Source organism: Corvus kubaryi, unplaced genomic scaffold (genome assembly GCF_017639235.1).
Source record: "Corvus kubaryi isolate FWS band 111438036 unplaced genomic scaffold, C.kubaryi_AGA036_p1.0 37387, whole genome shotgun sequence".
Classification (NCBI taxonomy): Eukaryota; Metazoa; Chordata; class Aves; order Passeriformes; family Corvidae; genus Corvus; species Corvus kubaryi.
Window position 1 is genome coordinate 13,890,541 of NW_024581129.1, and position 18,248 is coordinate 13,908,788.

An 18,248-nucleotide genomic window follows, 5' to 3' on the forward strand; every position below is an offset into this window, starting at 1 on the left:
CCTGGACATTTTGCAGCACCCCAGTGCCTTCCCAGGCTGTTTTGAGTGTCTCTCTTCTCTCTTTTCTAACTTATAATCAAGATTTTCATGTATTCTGCATGTTAAAGTGCGTTATGTTTCATCTGACTTTGAGCAACCTAAAGAGCCAAGGCATGGTCTGTCCTCCTGGAACCTTCTCCCTGGATCTAAACTGATATTCACAATAATAATTCATATCTTGGGGTTGGCAGAAGTGCCTTTTTACCCTTTTTGGTTTAAATCAGATCTATATACTGCAGAATAGAATGTTTGCCTCCCACACATGTGTGCACAAAAAAATCCATCAAAAAGAAATCACCTCAGCCCAACTAAAAGGGGATTCACAGGATGGGGGTTGATGGAGTTGGGCTATTAGTGAAGGGCTTCTTAGGGAAGCCTGCACCAGCCCCTTGGAATGGCATCATCCCTTTGCATGGATTGGTGAGCTGAGATTGGATTGATCTCGTTGTCACTGATGAAGGCACACAGGATGCTGCTGTGACAGGAACATTCCAGGCAGCCTTGACAGGGGCTCTGTGCTTCCCCCTTGCTGGACCAGGGAAATAATGTGAATTCCTGCTTCCACATAGTGAAACTGATGGAAGACGGAGCTTGCAAGTCCTCGTTGAGAAAATGAATCCTATGACGTATCAAAAGCAAAGTGTTATTCCTATTTAATTTGGTCTTTATTGATTTTTCTACTGGCTAAACCACAGCTAATCTACTAATCAAAGCTCCCTGGATTGCTGTGGGGCTCTACTCAAAAGCAACAGAGCAAGGTAAAGGGTTTTTTTCAGTCCATCTCAAAATGGAATTGTTTTCCAATGGATTTCCAGGTGCCTCCTGTGAAGAGGAAGGATGGCCCCAAAGCTCCATTTGAGGTGGTGGGGCTGCAGCAGGCCTGGAGAGAGGAACGCTTGGCCCTCTACACCTGCCTGGTGGCACCAGAGGAACCTTCAGCCCAGAGCTGCCCTGAGACCCACGAGTCAGGAGTGAGTAGCAGCATTTACACCTGGTAGTTGTGCAAACAGGGCTGGCACCACTGGTCTGCACTGAGCACCAGGCCTGGATGTGCCAATTCAAGCTCAAATTTCAGCAAGGCAGGATAGAGCAGCATCAGAGCAGCCTAAACTGGGATTGGGGGAACAGCCCAGTACTGTGGGAGCTGAAGGATTGCCAACCCAAGCTGCCCTCAGTTCTGCTGCATTTAGATTATGTGCAGACAAGAAACCAGCTCTCTGGGGCATCATTTTTTCTCAATTGCTCATTAGCTGTAGCCTCACAGTGCAGAAATTTAGCTGGACTTGGAGGAGACGCATTTTTGGCACCTATTACAGTTTTTCCTCCTTTATTTGAACCGTGTGAAGAGTGTGGCCTGGGAGGAGGAGTGTTTGTATTGTTGACTCCCAGGAGCTGAGGTCTGGAAGCAGGACCTGAGCCTGTTCCCTCAGTTTTGGGGGGCCCCAGAGCCTGAGTTGTGCAATAAAACTGGAAGATCTTGCATGCAGGCTGCAAATTGAGCACATGCAGGTGGCACGTGTGAGGTAGGACATGATATGGACACACATCCTCAACACAGCAGAGCTGTGAAATTGCAGCTCTGGGCTCTGCTCTGTTGGTTCTGCCTTTCACAGAGCTGATTTGATACAGGTTGGAGCATCTTGTTCCTGTTTCTTTTTTGGACACAGCTTTTTAGGTATTATTGCCACTCTTGCCTGGCATAAATACTTATTTTACCTAAGCAGTGTGGGTGACTCTTGCTGGGAAGTGTAGGCAGGTGATGTGGGGAGCAGCAATCCCTGTGTCCCCCAGATCTCCTGAGAGCCACTTGCTTGAATAACCTGTCCTGTGGCTGAGGAACTTTGGAGGTGCTGCCCTGTGCTCTGCTGAGGCTGCTGAGTTCCTCTCAGCAACTTTTGGGGCTTCAGTGAGCTGGTAGTGGATTTTCTACTCTATTTTTGGCTGCTTCACCCCCAGGTGTCTGTATTATACCTGCTGGACACACCATGGGGAACCTAAATGGAATAGGATGTGTAAACACGTTTTTAAAACACATTTCAGCATCCCCTCCTCAGATGCAGCCAGTGTTCTTCACTTGCAGCTGCTGCCTGGGAGCAGCAAAGATTGAATTTCCCATGATGTATCACAAAACTTGGGGTTTGACAGCTGTGGCTCCAGTGCTCCTGAAAATCAATGATTGATGCTGGCACCAAATGTCATGATTAAAACACTACCAAAAAAACCCAGCCTAAAACAATGAGCAGCTTTTCCATTAGTGATTGAGCAGCCCTGGGCAGAGGCTGGTGAGATCACGCTCTGCTGGACTGGACAAGGACTTAGTGTTGGTTTCTGCCCAAGGCAACTGAATTCAGGGTGTTTCCTCTCTGGAGCAAAGCAAATGGAGGGACAGAGCCTGACTTGCTCTCTGCTGATTCCAGCTGAGGGGTTGGCCAAAGCACCAAAATTCTGGAGCACTGATTATGCTCAAAATATGTTCTCAGTGTTGCAGAATTGAATGAACTTCTGGAGCTGTAGGCTCAGGCTGCCCTGGATGTTGGGTTGGAGCTGGGAAAGGTTAAATCACAACCTGGTGGAACAAACTGGACAGTTTTTGTCATGGGATTATGGCATGGTTTGGATTGGATTGGAAGGGACCATTCAAGGCCATTGAGTCCAAATCCCTGCAAGAAGCAGGGACACCTTCCACTAGCCCAGGTTGCTCCAAGCCCTGTCTAACCTGGCCTCGGGCACTTCCAGGGATCCAGGGGCAGCCAGAGCTGCTCTGGGCACCCTGTGCCAGGGCCTGCCCACCTTCATCGTGAAAAACTTCGGAGCCCAGCTCTGTTGTGCAGCAGTGACATTTCAGGGGTCGGGGCAGTTCTTCCAAGCAGGACTTCGGTTTCCTCTCCCTCATTAGAGGCTCTGTGGTAGCACTGTCTTGTGTCAGTCTCTCTTTCCTGAGGCACTTGTAGAACTGCTGCTTTCCCCAGCAGAGATCAGAGCTGGGAGGAGCCACAAAAGTTGGGATGGCAGCCCCAGCAGAGACAAGGAAAATGACAGCAAGTCTCTCCCTGTTCCTGCCCTTGGGCAGCTTAAGCTCCTGTGCAGAGAAATGTGGACTTTATTGCTCACACTGAAGCCCTCAGTCTCTTGCTGTCCTGTCAATGTGCAAGTTTTCAGTGGTTGAATTGAATAATGAAATCCTGTTGGGACACTTCCTGTTCTTGTTCCAGTTGTCTCCTGTGGGCATGAAGAGACACTTTTCAGGGCTTACCCTAAAAATATGACTGGGTTTCCAGGTGCTTTTGTTGCATGTGTTTGCTATGAGAATGTAGGGAAACTCGGTCACTTTTTTTGGATTATGCAAAAAAGACCAAGTATGTGTAAATGTTAAGCATTATGACAAATACTCTTTTAATATTAATGTGTAGAGCCCAGAGTCCATTTTCAGCCCCAAAAGGGGGCTCTGAGCCATCAATTTCTTATTTATTGGCCACTTCACTGTCATCTGTGTATTTTTTTTTTTATTTATCACATTCTAGTTCTCTGTCCCAAGGTCTAATAGTTATAAATAGCATAATAATAATGGCTCCTCCAGGCAAAAGCTCCTGTTCTTAGCACATCAAGAAGTCTTGTGGCTTATTCAACTAGGATGGCATCTACTCCTATATCCAGTGGTTCTGCTATGTTTCCTCTCCTTCTTATCAGTTTTTTGGGGGGTAGTTTGGGGTGTTTTTATTTCTGTCCTCCTCCAAACAGCTGCTAGAAGTGAGGCAGATTTCAACATCCCTGCCTGGTTTTGCTTCCTTGTTGTCAAACAAATGCTGAAACATCTCCTGTAATCCTTGTGTGTGATAGACAGGCTGCAGTTCCAGGCATGTCTGATGGGAATTAGATTTGTACAGCCTCTGCTTCCTAAGAATCTTCCAGGCATTCCCAGTTATCACACTGGTGCTGTGTGGAGCTCTGGGGCTCCTCTGTGTGCACTTCCATCACTTCATTCTCTGGTGGCTCTGAGAGCTCCCAACCTCTGTCATTTGATTTGGGGTTTTCCTCCTTGAGCTTTACTTTTTAGGTGCAATAATCACAGAATGACAGAATTTCCTGAGTGGGAAGGGTCCCACAGGGATCATCAATCCAGCTCCCAGCCCTGCACAGACCCCCCAACAACCCCACCCTGGGCATCCCTGGCAGCGCTGTCCAAACGCTCCTGGAGCTCTGGCAGCCTCGGGGCCGTGCCCATTCCCTGGGGAGCCTGGGCAGTGCCCAGCACCCTCTGGGGAAGAACCTTTCCCTGATCTCCAGCCTGACCCTGCCCTGGCCCAGCTCCAGCCGTTCCCTGGGTCCTGTCCCTGGCACAGGGAGCAGAGATCAGAGCTGCCCCTTGGGAGGAGCTGCAGCCCCCGCTGAGCTCTGCCCTCAGTCTCCTTCTCCAGCTGAACAATCCAAGCGCCCTCAGCTGCTCCTCAGACCCTTCCCCATGCCCATGCCCCTCCTTTGGACACTCTCCAACAGCTTCAGATCCTTCTGATATTGTGGCACCCACAACTGCCCCAGAGCTGAGGTGAGGCCACACCAAAGCAGAGCAGGACCATCACTTCCCTCGAGTAACTGTTGGAGAGAAGATGCTCTGTGCAATTGTTGAGTCTGTTAATTTCTAATTAGGTCTCCTTGAGGTCACTGGTTTTGTTCTTTGAAAGTTCTGCTAATTAAGAATCAGCCTGAAGAGCAATGAGGCTTAGAGGGGAGGTTAAATGATGGAAAACTGTAGTGTAGCAGTGCAGTATTCAATATTAATGTATCAGTATTAACGTTAGCCTCAATCTTAAAAAACATCACAGAATGGTTTGGGTTGGAAGGGATCTTAAATGTCATCTAATTTCAACCCTCGGCTGTGGGCAGGGACAACTTCCACTGGACCAGATTAGTGCTCTATGCACCTTGGCATTGAACACTTGCAGGGATGGGGTATTAACAACTGCTTTCATTGGTATCCCTAAGAAACCCTTTGCAAGTTAATGTTTCATTGTATTGGGCTGGTTTATGGTCCTTTTTATGGGCTTTTCTTCCCCTCTGAGTGTGGTGTGATCTGCTTTGGAGCAGGATTTGTGAGCTGATAGATGGCATGAGCACGGGATGAAGGGTGTGGTGGTTTGGGGGGTGCAGGGTGTCACACCAGGGGTTGGTTTGGAGAATCTGAGGGCAGCTGTGTGGAACTGGAGTCTGAGATGGCTGTGAACAGAGGAGGAGCTGCTGCAGGTGCAAGGTACAGACAGAGAGTTTCTGAAACCATCACCAATGCTTCTTAACCACTGGCTTTTTGCAGACTGCAGAACATCTCCAAGGAACATCCAGGTTTTACCAGAAGATTTCTGCATTTCTGACCTCTACGTGGCTTCCAGATCTCATTTGGTGGAGAGATGAACTGGCCAGTCACTTCCAAGACCAGCTGTGCCCACTTCTTCCTGAAATTCCCTCTGTCCTGCTCAGTAACATCACTGCTGTTAATCCTGACCCACAGGTACTGTACAGAAATGCTTGGACTTCTGGTAATTTTTTGGATCAGGTTCAGTAAAAGTTGTTTTTTCAGTGTTAACAGGTATTCTTATTTGCTTTAGCAAAGGATTTAAACAGAGTTGGAAAACAAATGCTTCTAATATTGGAATAGTCCATGATTCAGTTCTGTGATTTTAATATCTGTGGATTTCCAGGGCAGTGTGTGACTTACAAGGACACAGCACCTCTCCAAATTGAGTGCTTCCAATCTCCTGCCTGCCTGGACACATCTGCAGGAGCACTCACTGCTGTCTATAAGGAGAATAATAATAAACCTTTCACTTCTGTCAGATTAGCAAGCGCTCCGTAACAAATATTACACTGAATGAAATGTTACAAGAATTCCTTATACTTATTGGGGGAATTTATTCCTTGAGGGCATCCAATGTTGCTTTCAGGCCTTTACCAGCCTTTCCTACCTTGGTGTAAATATTTAGAGTGGCTTTTCAAAGCAGCTTTTAATCTGACTTGATTTCTATACCTTTTGAGGGAATGTTCTGTTTATTTCTTTCCCACAACATCACCAGCCTTTGGACAATTGTGGTCGTTTCCCAACATTTTTAGATGAACAAAACCCTTGAGACACAATTCCACGGAAGGGCAATTCCTGTTCACAATGAAGTTTTAATTTTGAAAATAATGAAGCATGAAAACTTTTCTGCCATTTCAACCAGATTTGGGGATTACCATGACTCTGTGAGAATCAATGCCATGAAAGCTTAGGGGTTTAGCAGTGCACTTAGCAATTTGCCTAAAGGTTTATCCCACTTGTGTGCAGGAAAAGGAGGCTTAGTGTTGTTGATTTGCAGTCACTGTGGCTTTCAAGCAGAAGCAAGAGCCATAAAGAGTCTGACGTACTCGTAAAAGATAAATCTGCTCTATGCTTTTAAGGCATAAAATAAGGCATCATTTAAAACAGCCAGGGCTTTTATGCAAATCCCTTATTAGGGGAATTATAAATCATTAGGAATTGAACAGCAAGATAGCAGGCACTTTCTGGGGGTGGATCTTTGACTTGATGCCGTGGAAAACATGATGTCAATTTAAAAACTACATTCTCTTCCCAAGTTCAAGTGCTCTGTGCCTCCCAGGCCTGAGCGAGGCTGAGACCACTGTGTGTTGTTGCTTTTTTACAGAGGTATGGAATCACAGCATGGTTTGGGTTGGGAAGTGTAGATACAAAAATGCTGCTAGCAAGGATTTTCTTGCTAGCTTCTAAGTCTGTGAGAGACTTTTCTCTTTCACAGAAGAGGTAGCAGGGAATGTAAACAACCAAACACCTTCAGCCTTGAAAAGTCTTGTTTATGGTATGGTAGAAAAATATTTTGACAATGGATGTTTTAGGATTTTAGCCAATCACCCCCAAGGGGTGGCTGGTCCTTTGTCCAATTAGACTATGAAGAAAAAAGTCTATAAAAGAGTTTGTAAAATAATTAAATAAATCAATCTTGCTGCACAATTCCTGCCTGCTGGATCATCTCTCCTCCTCCTCCCTATGGCTGCAGGACACGGTGATATACCCTGGGGCAAAGGCCTGCAGTAATAGGGAGGGGCCTTAAAGCCCATCCAGTTCCATCCCCTGCCATGGCAGGGACACCTTCCACTATCCCAGGTTGCTCCAAGCCCCGTCCAACCTGGCCTTGGACACTGCCAGGGATGGCACAGCCACATTTTTATAGCTGGTTAGGCAGAAAGGCTGATTTCCAAAGCAGAGCTCAGTGAGCCATGCTCTCAGCAGGCAGCAGCTCACCCTGATGTCTGCCCTGGAGCTTTGCAAAGTGCTACCAACTGAGAATGTTCCCAAGTGTCATTAAAATACAACCAAAAAGTGCTGCATGGAAAACTCAGGATCATATTCTTTTAACTTCTTTGGTCTGAAGGTTTGGTACAAGGCCAGTGATCCATGCTTTGCTTTCTGTATGTTTATATTTGTTTTGAGGCAGCGTGTACAAAACTAAGCAGCCCAAAGAACCTGCTCCGACGTGTTGGAGGAGCATGCAGTGAATCCCTGCTTTTGCTCCAGGTAGATCAGTCTGAGAGAGAAATCCTGGCAGGATGGTGGAAGGAATGGGTGGAAATGGAGGCAGAGGGAAGCTGTTGTGTACTGAGCAGCTCTGTGTGTGATCAGGGGAGCAATTGCCAGCAGTAATTGTAATAACCTTTATGCTTTTTGTTTGTTAGTGCATGAGCCAATGTCTTGTTTTCAGTCAATTTGTCTGCTGGATTTTCTGCCTGCTCTGGACCCCAAACAGATTGCTTTGCCTGTGCTGGTTTTTGGAGGCATTTTTGTGAGTGCTGTGCATAGAGCCTATTAACCTGCAGCAATTCACTCCTGACAGGAGCAGCAGCTCACAATGCAGTCATTAAAGCCCAGCTTGGGTTGGGAGTGACAACATCCCTGTGGAAGCTATTAACTGCAAGGTCCCCTGTCAGCAGATAGAGGATTTCTTCATTTTAGCATAAAATAAAAGTACTTTCTGCTGCTGAGCCTCAGGATGCAAGTGTTCGCCTTAGGGATACAGACAACACACGGAGCCAATGTTGATGCTGCTTTTTCTCCTGTTTGGTCCATGCTGGAATTCTTTTCCTGTCCCTCAGTTTTTCTGGATGCTGGGACATTTGCTCAAAGGCTGCAGCCCTTGATGGTCATCTTCCAGAGCATCTCCTTGAGCTCCCAGCCTGTGCAGGTGCCTGCCAGGACAGAGGAGTCAGGGCATAGCAGCGTTTTCAGGGAGGTTTGAAGGAAGAAGGGGAACCTCCATCCCTCCTCCTCTGTCCACAGACATCTCTAAGTCAAGGTGAATGAGATTCTTTACTTTAAGTTCCAGAAAATTGATTTTGTTGCACCTCCTGGTGATCAGTTCCCCTCGTGCTGCTCCTTTAGTAGCTTCCCTGCTCTGACACAAAGTTTGTGTGGGTTTTTTAAATAGTAGTGATTAAGGGCAGGTCTACACAAAGTTTCCTCCTTTCTTGCTTAAGCAAAGCTCCTTTTTTTTTTTTTTTTTTCCTGGCTAATCATAGATAAGAATCCCACAGCTGGGTTCAGGGAGCTGAATTTGCCCCAGTACTGTAACCCAGGCCTGCTGAAAATGTCCAGCAGCACAGACTGACCTAACAGGAAGGTTTATGTGTGGCAGGGGGCTGGCAGAAAGTAGAGCAGTTCTTCCATGTGGAATTTCAGACTTTTAGGATTTCCCTGCTGGAATTGATAATAACTGTGTTGCCATAGGAGCTCTCAGACACACAAGCTTTGAAAGTTGCATATTTTATTTCAAATTCTGAAATAACCATGTAGGATACATGAGGAGCTGGACGTTGCTGCTGAAATTCGAAATCCCTGTGGAAAAGCAGCCCCGGGTGCAGCACTTGTTGCTCTGTGCACTTGAGGCACAGATTTAGAGCTCAGATTCCCAAGCTCTGTGTGCAGCCTCTGAAGAGGGAGTGGGAGGCACTTCCAGAGGATCTTTCAGGTCTGTGAGGCTCAGTGAGAGTGCTCTGAGCTCTCTGAGTTTAGACTCTGAGTGCTGTGACATTATTTCATTGACAAGCACCGTGGCCTCGGCCCTGCTGAGTTGCCTTCAGCATCTTCCACTTCTTTTAACTTCAGTGCTGAGGGAGGTGTGCTCAGGGAACTGCTCCTCATTTCCACATCAGCTTTTCACTCAGCTCTTCAGGCCCGTGGCTGTGTGGGCATTGCCTGTCACACATCCCAAACTGCAGGAACTGGGATTTGCTGTGGGTCAGTGGCTGTGCTGGTGGCAATTCTGGTTTGATTTGGGGTTATTGCCCCATGTGTTCTTTCTCATGTCATGCAGCGTGAGCAGCACCTAAGCTGGGCCATATTTTGGGGTCGAGATGCTGCCTGAGCTCCCTGGAGAGCAGCACAATTTGCTCAGCTCCCAGACCTGATCCCCACATTGCTGTGAGCTCCCAGATTTAGTTCATGGCCTGGGGCTGTGCTTTCCTCCTCCAAAGCTTGAAAGATTTGATTGTTATGCAGCTGAACTGGGCATTAGGGAGGGATAAAACACCCAGGACAGCTCCTCTATGTGGGCTTCCCCAAAGCAGACCTGGCAGGATGAGTCCTGCAGCATTGGAGTCCAGCACTCAGCTCTGGGGCATCCAGGCTGAAGTTGTAAAGCAGGAGGTTCAAAAGGCCAGGTTCATCCTACCCTTTGCTTTCAAACCTTGCCTGTGCCTTGTCTTTATCTGAGTTGGTGAAAAGGGTCAGGGCTTGCCTGGCTGGCACCCAGAGTCTGCTGTGCAGCCTGGATCAAGTTGTCCCAACAGCTTGGGTGAGAGCACATCTGGCTGGGGATCCCACATGGATATGGCTTGTCTGGGGGAGAAATGTTTGTCCTGGGACTTCATCTATTTACATTTAGAGAAAATAATCCATAGCTGCAGCCTAGAATGGCTGATGGCTGTCTCTTCAGGAGGCAGAAGGTGGCATTCTGGCCCTGGCTGAGTCCTGCTGGAGTCTGGCATTGATTTTCATGGATCCAGGAGTTCAGGCAGCCATTGGCATTTGTAAGTAAAAGCCCCTAACCTTTAGAAGGAGGAAAGACTACACTGATGTCTACTAGAGTTGGCACAAGGATGAAGCCATAGCTTGGAGAGGAATAAAACATTACAAGTTTTCATTCTTCCTAAATTTGACAGCTCACATTTAGATTGTGTCCATCACTCATTATTCCTGAAAAGAGCAGCTTTAAAGAACTCTCGAGCTACTCTGCTGATTAGTGCTGATGGGCACAAAGGCTGGGAGCCACTGTCTCATTCTGGCTTCTGTGGTTTAAGATATCCCCTTCCCTATCCAGAAGGGGAACAAGGGGAAGTGAGATCCATTTCAAACTGCCTGAAATACAGTCACCAGAACTGCACGTCTTCCTTGATGAGCCCTCTCTATCCCAGACTTTCTGCTGCCTGGGCTCTTCCTGTGGTTCCTCCACTTTCCTGTAGAGAATTCTGTAGCCATCTGAAGAGAACATGCACAGTGGGGAGGGAAGATGTGCAGGGAACACACTCAACATTGTGTTAATGTGGATTCCCACAAGGAAAGCTCTGCTGCTGCACACAGAGCCGGGAGAGGAGAGAGTTTGAGAGTGATGCTGCCTAATTCAGGGGCAGGATTTGGTGAACCACATCAGACATTAGTCTTGCTGAGAGAGAGAGAGAGAAGTGCTTCCTCTGCTGCCCCTGATGTGCTCAGCAGGGCCGGCAGGGAGAGGTTACCTCAGTTCAGAGCTCCCATCTGGCTCTGGAGGTACTGGAAGTGCAGTATCTTTCTCCAAGGGGTTTGGTGTTGTCTCACAGAGATAATGGCTGAGCAGATCTTTGCCTTGGAAAGTACTTTGTGTGCGAGGAGATGAGATTGTGGCGTACATGGGGATTCTTCCTGCAGTTTCTGTTTTCCTGCTGGGGCTGTGAACAACCTGGAAGACTCCTTGCAACTTAAAAGACTCTCTCAGATCATCTGGCAGCAAAAGCTCTTCCTTTGTTGTCAGAGCTGGAAACAGAAAACACTGTAAGCACCAAGAGGAGATCACGGGCTCGGTCATATTTCTGTGTGACAGTTAAATATTCATGGCTTTGCTGCAGCTCCAGTCTCCTCTGAAATGTGCTTATTCTTGTTTCTGCTGAGGATTTTACAGCATGTTTTTGTTCTGCTGTGAGTTTCCTTCCCAGAACCGTCTGACTTCTTTTGGGTAATATTGTCTGAAACAAATCAGGGGCTCGGGGTTTCTTTTAAATGCCTTTGAAAAAACTGGTGTGTGTTCAATCCCAGCTGTGGCACAGAGTGGTCTTTTCCCGTGCCTTAAGGTGGCAGAAATTGGAATTTGTCACCCAAACGGAATAAGGATAAATTGGCAAAAAGGAGTAACTAAAACCAGGAGGTTGTGGATGTGCCCTCCCTCCCTGCTCATCCTGATCATGGCAGTGTGCATGGAGAGGATGTGAGTGCTGTAAGAAGCCCTGCAGACACACATGGGGATGGTTATGGTTCCGTGAGTCTGGGTTTGCAACCTGTCACAGCGTAAGTCAGAGTATCCCTGGGGCTGTGCAGCTGCTGTTGGCTGAGTGCAGGGAACCTTCCTCCCTGGGATGAGGCTTTTCCCAAGAGATGGGAGGCTGATACAGAGCTCAGAGCCTCACTGGAGAGGTGTTTTCAGGTAGGGATCAAAGGCTGGGCTGCCTCTTCACCATTCTACAGGGTTTGGGGAGTCTCCTCTCCTCCCAGCAGGAGACAGGTCAGCACTCAGAGCTGATGCATCCACAGGATTGGGAAAGGATTTATAGCTGCTGTGATGTTGGAGGAGTGAAAGGAACCAGCTCTGAGGTGAAACCAATACAATTCTCAGGCCTCCCCTCCTGTGGAACATTAAAAGCAGCACTGAAGTATCGTAAACAGAAATAGTGTCCAAGTTATTTCAGTAGGAGAAGGCTCCTGCAGCTGCCTGCAGAGGGTCCCTCTCTGTTCTGTGTCCAAAAGGGCTCAGCTCAGTTTTGGAATGACTGGCTCCATGCAATTCTCTCCTACATCACAGAGAAAGTGACTTTGTCCCTGGTTTTCCTGCTCATGGCATAGGAAGGCTGTGTCAGGAGCTCTCCACTGGGATGTTTTAGTCAGGCTGGACAAAGCAGGGCTCTCATCCTGCAGCCATCTGTCTGTTTTCTAATTCACAAGGAGAAGGATTTTCTGGGAGAAATAAGACTTTTCAAGCTCCATTTTCTGTTGGTTTGTGAACTCCCATTCAGGTTGGCTGCTGGAAAATAAACTGTGACAGATGACAGGAACAATTCCCACAGGCCTTGCTTCCCAGGTATGGCCACATCCCTTCTGTGGCCGTGGAGCAGCATCCTGGGATCACCATGGATCCACAGCTTACACCAGGGTGCTCCCCTTGGATTTTCTGCCCTGTGTCCTGGAGCTGGATGATCATCCTGCAGGCTTTTATAGAAATAGAGGCTGGTGTTGGTTTGACCATATTTGTCCCTTCTTTTCCTTCTTGAACATTCACAGACATGAGGTTTGTTCAAGGAACAGCTTGAAGAAATAGGAAACTGGGATTTTGCTGCATTCCCACTTTGTAGGGCTGGTCTGGGCTCATTGTGCTGTTGCAGACAGGAGCTGGCATTGTGCACTGGAAATGGGGAAGATCTGTTTCCTTAAATCCACTTTTCCTCTGATGATATTTTCCACAGCAACCAAGTGTAATATCAGCAGTGGAGGCTGGGGAATGATGGATTGCAGGACAGAGTGGACAGATCCACTGGGAGATGCCAAAGCTCTTGGTTTGGTGCAGTTGATTTGACTGAAACAGGCTGAAAAGTGAAATCCCCAGTTCTGCTTTCAGGCAAATATCTCATGAAGCACACCAGGTAGAGGAAGGAGACAACACAAAAGGTTACTGAAGTGAGAAGGCAGTTGTCAGAGGGGTTTTAATATTCAAATGAATTTCATTTTCTGGTTGTTACCTTGAAACATTTGTGGAATGCTCTGAAGTGCCAAGCAGCACACCTGAAATCTCTCAGGTGATTACACAATTAAACAGCATTAGATGGAGCTCATGATGCAGAGCAGATGCTTCTCCTTGCAGGGTTAGCCCCTTTTCTCTCCATCATAAAAGTCCTGATGAGACCATGTTGAAAATTAATTTCTTTTTCTGTTTTTGAAAAGGTCAGTCCACACGAGCTGAGGACAAATTAACACCTGCTGTAAAAGAAAGTAGAGCCTTAAAAAGTAGTGAAGCCTCTTTGAGCTACGCCTGAGTTTTAAAAGTGACTAATTTTGTTTCCTTCATCCCTGGAATGATTGCTACCCACTGTGAACTCTTCCTAAATGCATCTGTGTTTCTGGAATGCTCAGACCAGGAGCTGACAAACATGACTTTCAGGAGTTGCCTTTGTCCCTGGACTGTGGCCTCACAGAGCATGCAGTCACAGCACATTCTCCTGAGCGACACATCCTTACACTTGCACTTGTACAAGTTGCTTGCTTGGCTGCCCAGAAAATGGATGAGAAACAAAATAAGGTGCTGAGCCTGGGAAATGCTGTGCTTGTGTTGAGCTGTGACCTAAATGCCAGTTTTTTGCCTATCCATGAGGATGTGGCACGATGAGACTTACAGATATGTGTCACTTGTAGTGACATGAACACAGGAGAAATGTGTTATTTTGGCTACAGGCATGTAGAGGTTCATGCAATCCCTTCCCTACCCTTCCATTTGATTAGTTAATTAGAGCATTGCTTTCACAAAGCCCTTTTCTGCTGAGTGCTCAGCACAGTCGTGCAGAATTGAGGTCTCAGCTGATGGATGCAGCTCCTGGTGATGTCCGTGGGTGCTCTGTGTGTTGGGGAGTCACTGGGGTGGACCCTGGGAATGCTCAGGCTCTTGGGAAGCAGTTGCAGATTCATGTTCTTGGAATATCACTTAACTGGAGCAACTGGAATAGTTACAAGAAAGCAAATTATATAAATTAACAACACTGGCCTGAGTTTAATCCAGATCCTATTTTTCCTGCTTTATTTTAAGGGACCAAGATAACATGAAAGTGAGAGCTGTCCTTTGTGCATTTCAGGCAGTGGAGAAGGTGTTTGCAGCGCCAAAGGGATTTTACTGGCAGACAGTTGAGAGTGATGACAAACACTTCCCTGACAGCAGTGCCATGGAGGCTTGCAGAGACACAGACACTGAGGTAAAGAACAACAAACAGCCCCCTCCTTCCTCACTTGGGGGCTGAGGGGGGACACTGGGAGATAATTAAGTGCCCTGGAATATTTCAATCTAGAGGTTTGTTACTGATCTTGAAGTATTTTGCACTCAGCCCTAAATATATCAGCTGAGTATTTTATGTCATCGGTATTGATGTGCTGATTGCTCTGAGCCACAGAAGATTAAACTTTGAAATGTGTGGGTTGGAGAAATTGCTACCAACCAGGTGCAAATCTGTAACAGTAGACAAAATTTTGATAACCTGAAACCACTTGACTGTAAGCCAGTAAACAGCACAACTTTGATTAAACTTGGGCTCAGAAACGTTCTAAGAAATTTCTGAAGGTTCTGGTACTGCCTGACCTTCAGTAACTGTGTGTGTTGTATGAACAAGTAGGGAGTAATTCTACTGATTCTACTGCAGGAGAAGAGAAGGTTAAAGTGATTTCATTTAGCTCTTGGTTAGGAGTGCAGCACAAAATGTACACGACGTCACTCCTGTGAGATGAGTTGTTATTGAGAAGGACAGGGCAGGGCCAGCAGCAGTAACTGGGGTCAGCTGAGAGTCACAGAGCCACAGACTGGTTTGGGTGGGGAGGGACCTCAAAGCCCATCCAGTTCCATCCCCTGCCATGGGCAGGGACACCTCCCACTGTCCCAGGCTGCTCCAAGCCCCGTCCAACCTGGCCTTGGACACTGCCAGGGATCCAGGGGCAGCCACAGCTGCTCTGGGCACCCTGTGCCAGGGCCTGCTCACCCTCCCAGGGAACAATTCCTTCCAAATATCCCATCCAGCCCTGCCCTCTGGCACTGGGAAGCCATTCCCTGTGGCCTGTCCCTCCATGCCTTGTCCCCAGTCCCTCTCCAGCTCTCCTGGAGCCTCTTTAGGCACTGCAAGGAGCTCTGAGGTGTCCCTGGAGCCTTCCCTTGTCCAGGTGAGCACCCCCAGCTCTCCCAGCCTGGCTCCAGAGCAGAGGGGCTCCAGCCCTTGGGACATCTCTATGGGCTCCTCTGGACTTGTTCCCACAGGCCAACATCCTTCTTGTGTTGGTGGGCACAGCACTGCAGGTGGGAGTCCCCAGTGCCAAGGCAGAGTCCAGGGTTCGGACAGTGGCCAGAATTGCTGATGTCTGACACCAGGCCAGGCACAACTCAACAAAGAGCAAAGCCAAGTGGCAGGCTGCTGAGGAAAGGGGGGACTGGCACTTCCTGAGGTTTCCCAGTGCTGGATGGCTGCATTTTCACAGCTGGCCCCATGCCTCAGAGCAGCTACAGGAAAATTCTTCCTTACTGCCTGCTGTGAGTACTGAGTTAATAGCAGGAGAGCTTGAGCTAGACAAACATAAAGAAATGGAGCTTTTATTCCTAATTAAACCACTTTTATATGATTTCAGTAAATTTATATCTTCATTTATCATGGTGGTAAAGCCTCATAATGTCTTTATGGGGCAGTAGCATTTCATTTCAAGTGTCCAGTAGTGATGGATTCATTTGGCGTTTGCTGCAGCCATAAACCTTGAGCTGGGGAAATCCTTGAGCTGCTCAACAATAAGGAGAACCATGCCTAAATTTGAGGCCAGAAAATCAGCTTGTCTGATCCCCAGCTAGACAGTTTATTATCCACAGCACCACACAACTCCCTGTCGTAAAGTGCTTGCTTTTAAAAGCAATTTGTTTCTCTGATGGGGAAAATAATAATGATTTGCTTCCCTTTTGGGTATAAACATTCAGAACATGTTGGTGTGTGTCTTCCTACATGCCAGGATAGGCTGAATTGGATTAGGCTGATAAAGAAGGCTCTGAAATGTAAATTTGGGACAGTACCAGTGATGTGTTTGCCTTTTGATATTTTTTTAACATTGATTTTGGTGCTGTTAAAAGTACAGAGACACAACCAGTTGGTCTATTATTATTTAATCATCCAGAAAGATGGGCAGATGGTACTGCACAAAGTTACCAGCAGAAGGGAGGCACTGTGGTCTCTGCCCCAGTGGCCTTGCAGTTCTTTTCTAGTAGGTTTATGTGACAAAAGGCACAGTTATATCAGCAGAAATAGATTAAATTATAATTATCATTGATAGCTGTGATTTAGTCCAAAGCCAAGAGCCTCCTGTGTGAACTGCACATAAACAGAAACCAAACCCAAGCCTCTCTGTAGCTGTGCCAGTGCAGATCCATCCTAGGAACTCCAGGTGAGCAGCAAGGCTGCAGCTCTGAGGTTGTGGAGGACTTGGAAGCATTTCCCTCATTTTCCCCTGTTTTTCTCTGGCTGTCCAGGTTGCCATGGTGTTGCTGTTTGAGGCTCTCTTCCGAAGTCCCCTGGAGACCCATCACATGCTGCAGCTGCTGCTGGGCTCTGGGCTGGATGTCTGTGGCCTCCGCCTGCTCTACCCCGGGCAGGACCTGCTGCTCTCGAGTTCAGGTGAGCTCTGCTTCTCCTCCAGAGCTTCCATGGTGCTGAGGAAGGCAAAGCACTGAGGTGAAGGGTGATGAGTGTCAGATTTGCAGGAGGGTTGCTTTATCACTTCCTGTATCTTCCCCAAAAGAAGTTATAGAATAGCTTTGACTGTTTCTTTCTTTCTGTTCCCAGTGTTGAATATTCATGAGCTGAATTTTTAACTCTTGATAAGTTTTCAGGTCTCAGATTTTAGTTGTTGTTCCTTTGCAGTGAACTTTCCCACATTTCAGCACCCTGAGCTCCAGGGACAGACTCATTTGAGTTGAACATAATAATTTAGTTCCCCACTGATACTCCTGAAAGTTTTAGCTGCAGAAAATCCAGCCTCCCTTTTCCGCAATTCCCCTGTCTCATTGCCTGTGGGACTTCAGGAGTACTGATTTATCTGTCCTGTAATTGCTCTGGCTGATAAACCATCACCAAAATGTCACATTATTTAATAGAATCCTGTCTGAGGTGGGAGAGCAGCAGGATAAGGTAAATAAACATGATCTGTGGCTCTGAACTCAAATCACAAAGTCTTTAACATCAGCCACCAATGTGTCAAACATTGGCATGTACCACTCACATCTTCCTTTTGTCCCGTTTGAGAAACAGAGGTGATGCAGCCTGTCCTAAAGCGTTGTGGAATATTATTGGTTGCTACTGCAACACCAGAGCAACAGGTGTGCCCTTAGCTGCAGAGGTTAGAGATTGCCTCCGCTTGTGGCCTGTGCTTCCTTCTAAGCCAGGAAATTCTCCTGGAAGGTTCAGATGTGCCACCATCTCACCCAGACCATCCATTTCTCTTGGGAAAGGCACAGGCAGGCTGAGAGGGAGGGAAATGGGCTTCCTTCTCCTCTGGCAGAAGGGGATGTGAAGATCAGCTTAATGAGAGAAAATTCCCCAGTCTCCTTGCTCCCTTTTTGCATTTGCAAGCAATAGGAGCAGACTGCCTGAGGAATGGGATTGCAGGTGCAGCTGTCTGGGTGCTGTGCACAGAACACATTCCTGGTGAGGGCTGCAGAAAGGGAGGAGGCTCCAGAAATGAATAAGGAAACCATAAAACCAGCAGTCATTAGGAGCTGACAGGCAGCAGATCTGCTTCAATGCTCTGTAGCATGCACCATTATTTAACAACATTTCGTATGAAGAGAAAATTCATTTGAGCTGAGAACTGCTGTGCAAGTTTGTAAATTAGATTTTTACCCTTAGCTTGATAACTCTATAATTATTATTTTAAATATTTACAGCCAGTTGCTCCATTCTCTACCTGCTCTGGAGCTTTGTGTTCTGCCTTCTGATTCTTGTGCAAGAAGTGATACATTTGAATATGTTTTTAAACCTAAGGGAAGAAAATCACACACCTTGCTGCTTTTTCTGACATCTGCAGTAAGAACTACAACAGAGGCAAATTTGCTTTTTCTGGGGTTACTTCCTGGGCCCCAACTATGCTGGAGAAAGGTTTGCCAGAGTCATAGGGAAAAGTTGTTGAAGGCAATAAGGGAAGTCAGGGTTCA

General features: G+C 47.1%; 1 protein-coding gene across 1 annotated transcript in view; it reads left to right on the plus strand.

Annotated features, from left to right (window-relative positions):
• Positions 1 to 18,248, plus strand: part of DNAAF8 (dynein axonemal assembly factor 8) — an 89,093-nt gene that overhangs the window by 29,693 nt on the left and 41,152 nt on the right. The window contains exons 12-15 of the mRNA XM_042037608.1: positions 855 to 1,010; positions 5,345 to 5,539; positions 14,158 to 14,274; positions 16,569 to 16,713. Coding sequence (XP_041893542.1) covers positions 855 to 1,010; positions 5,345 to 5,539; positions 14,158 to 14,274; positions 16,569 to 16,713 — 613 coding nt within the window. The remainder of the gene's footprint in view (positions 1 to 854; positions 1,011 to 5,344; positions 5,540 to 14,157; positions 14,275 to 16,568; positions 16,714 to 18,248) is intronic.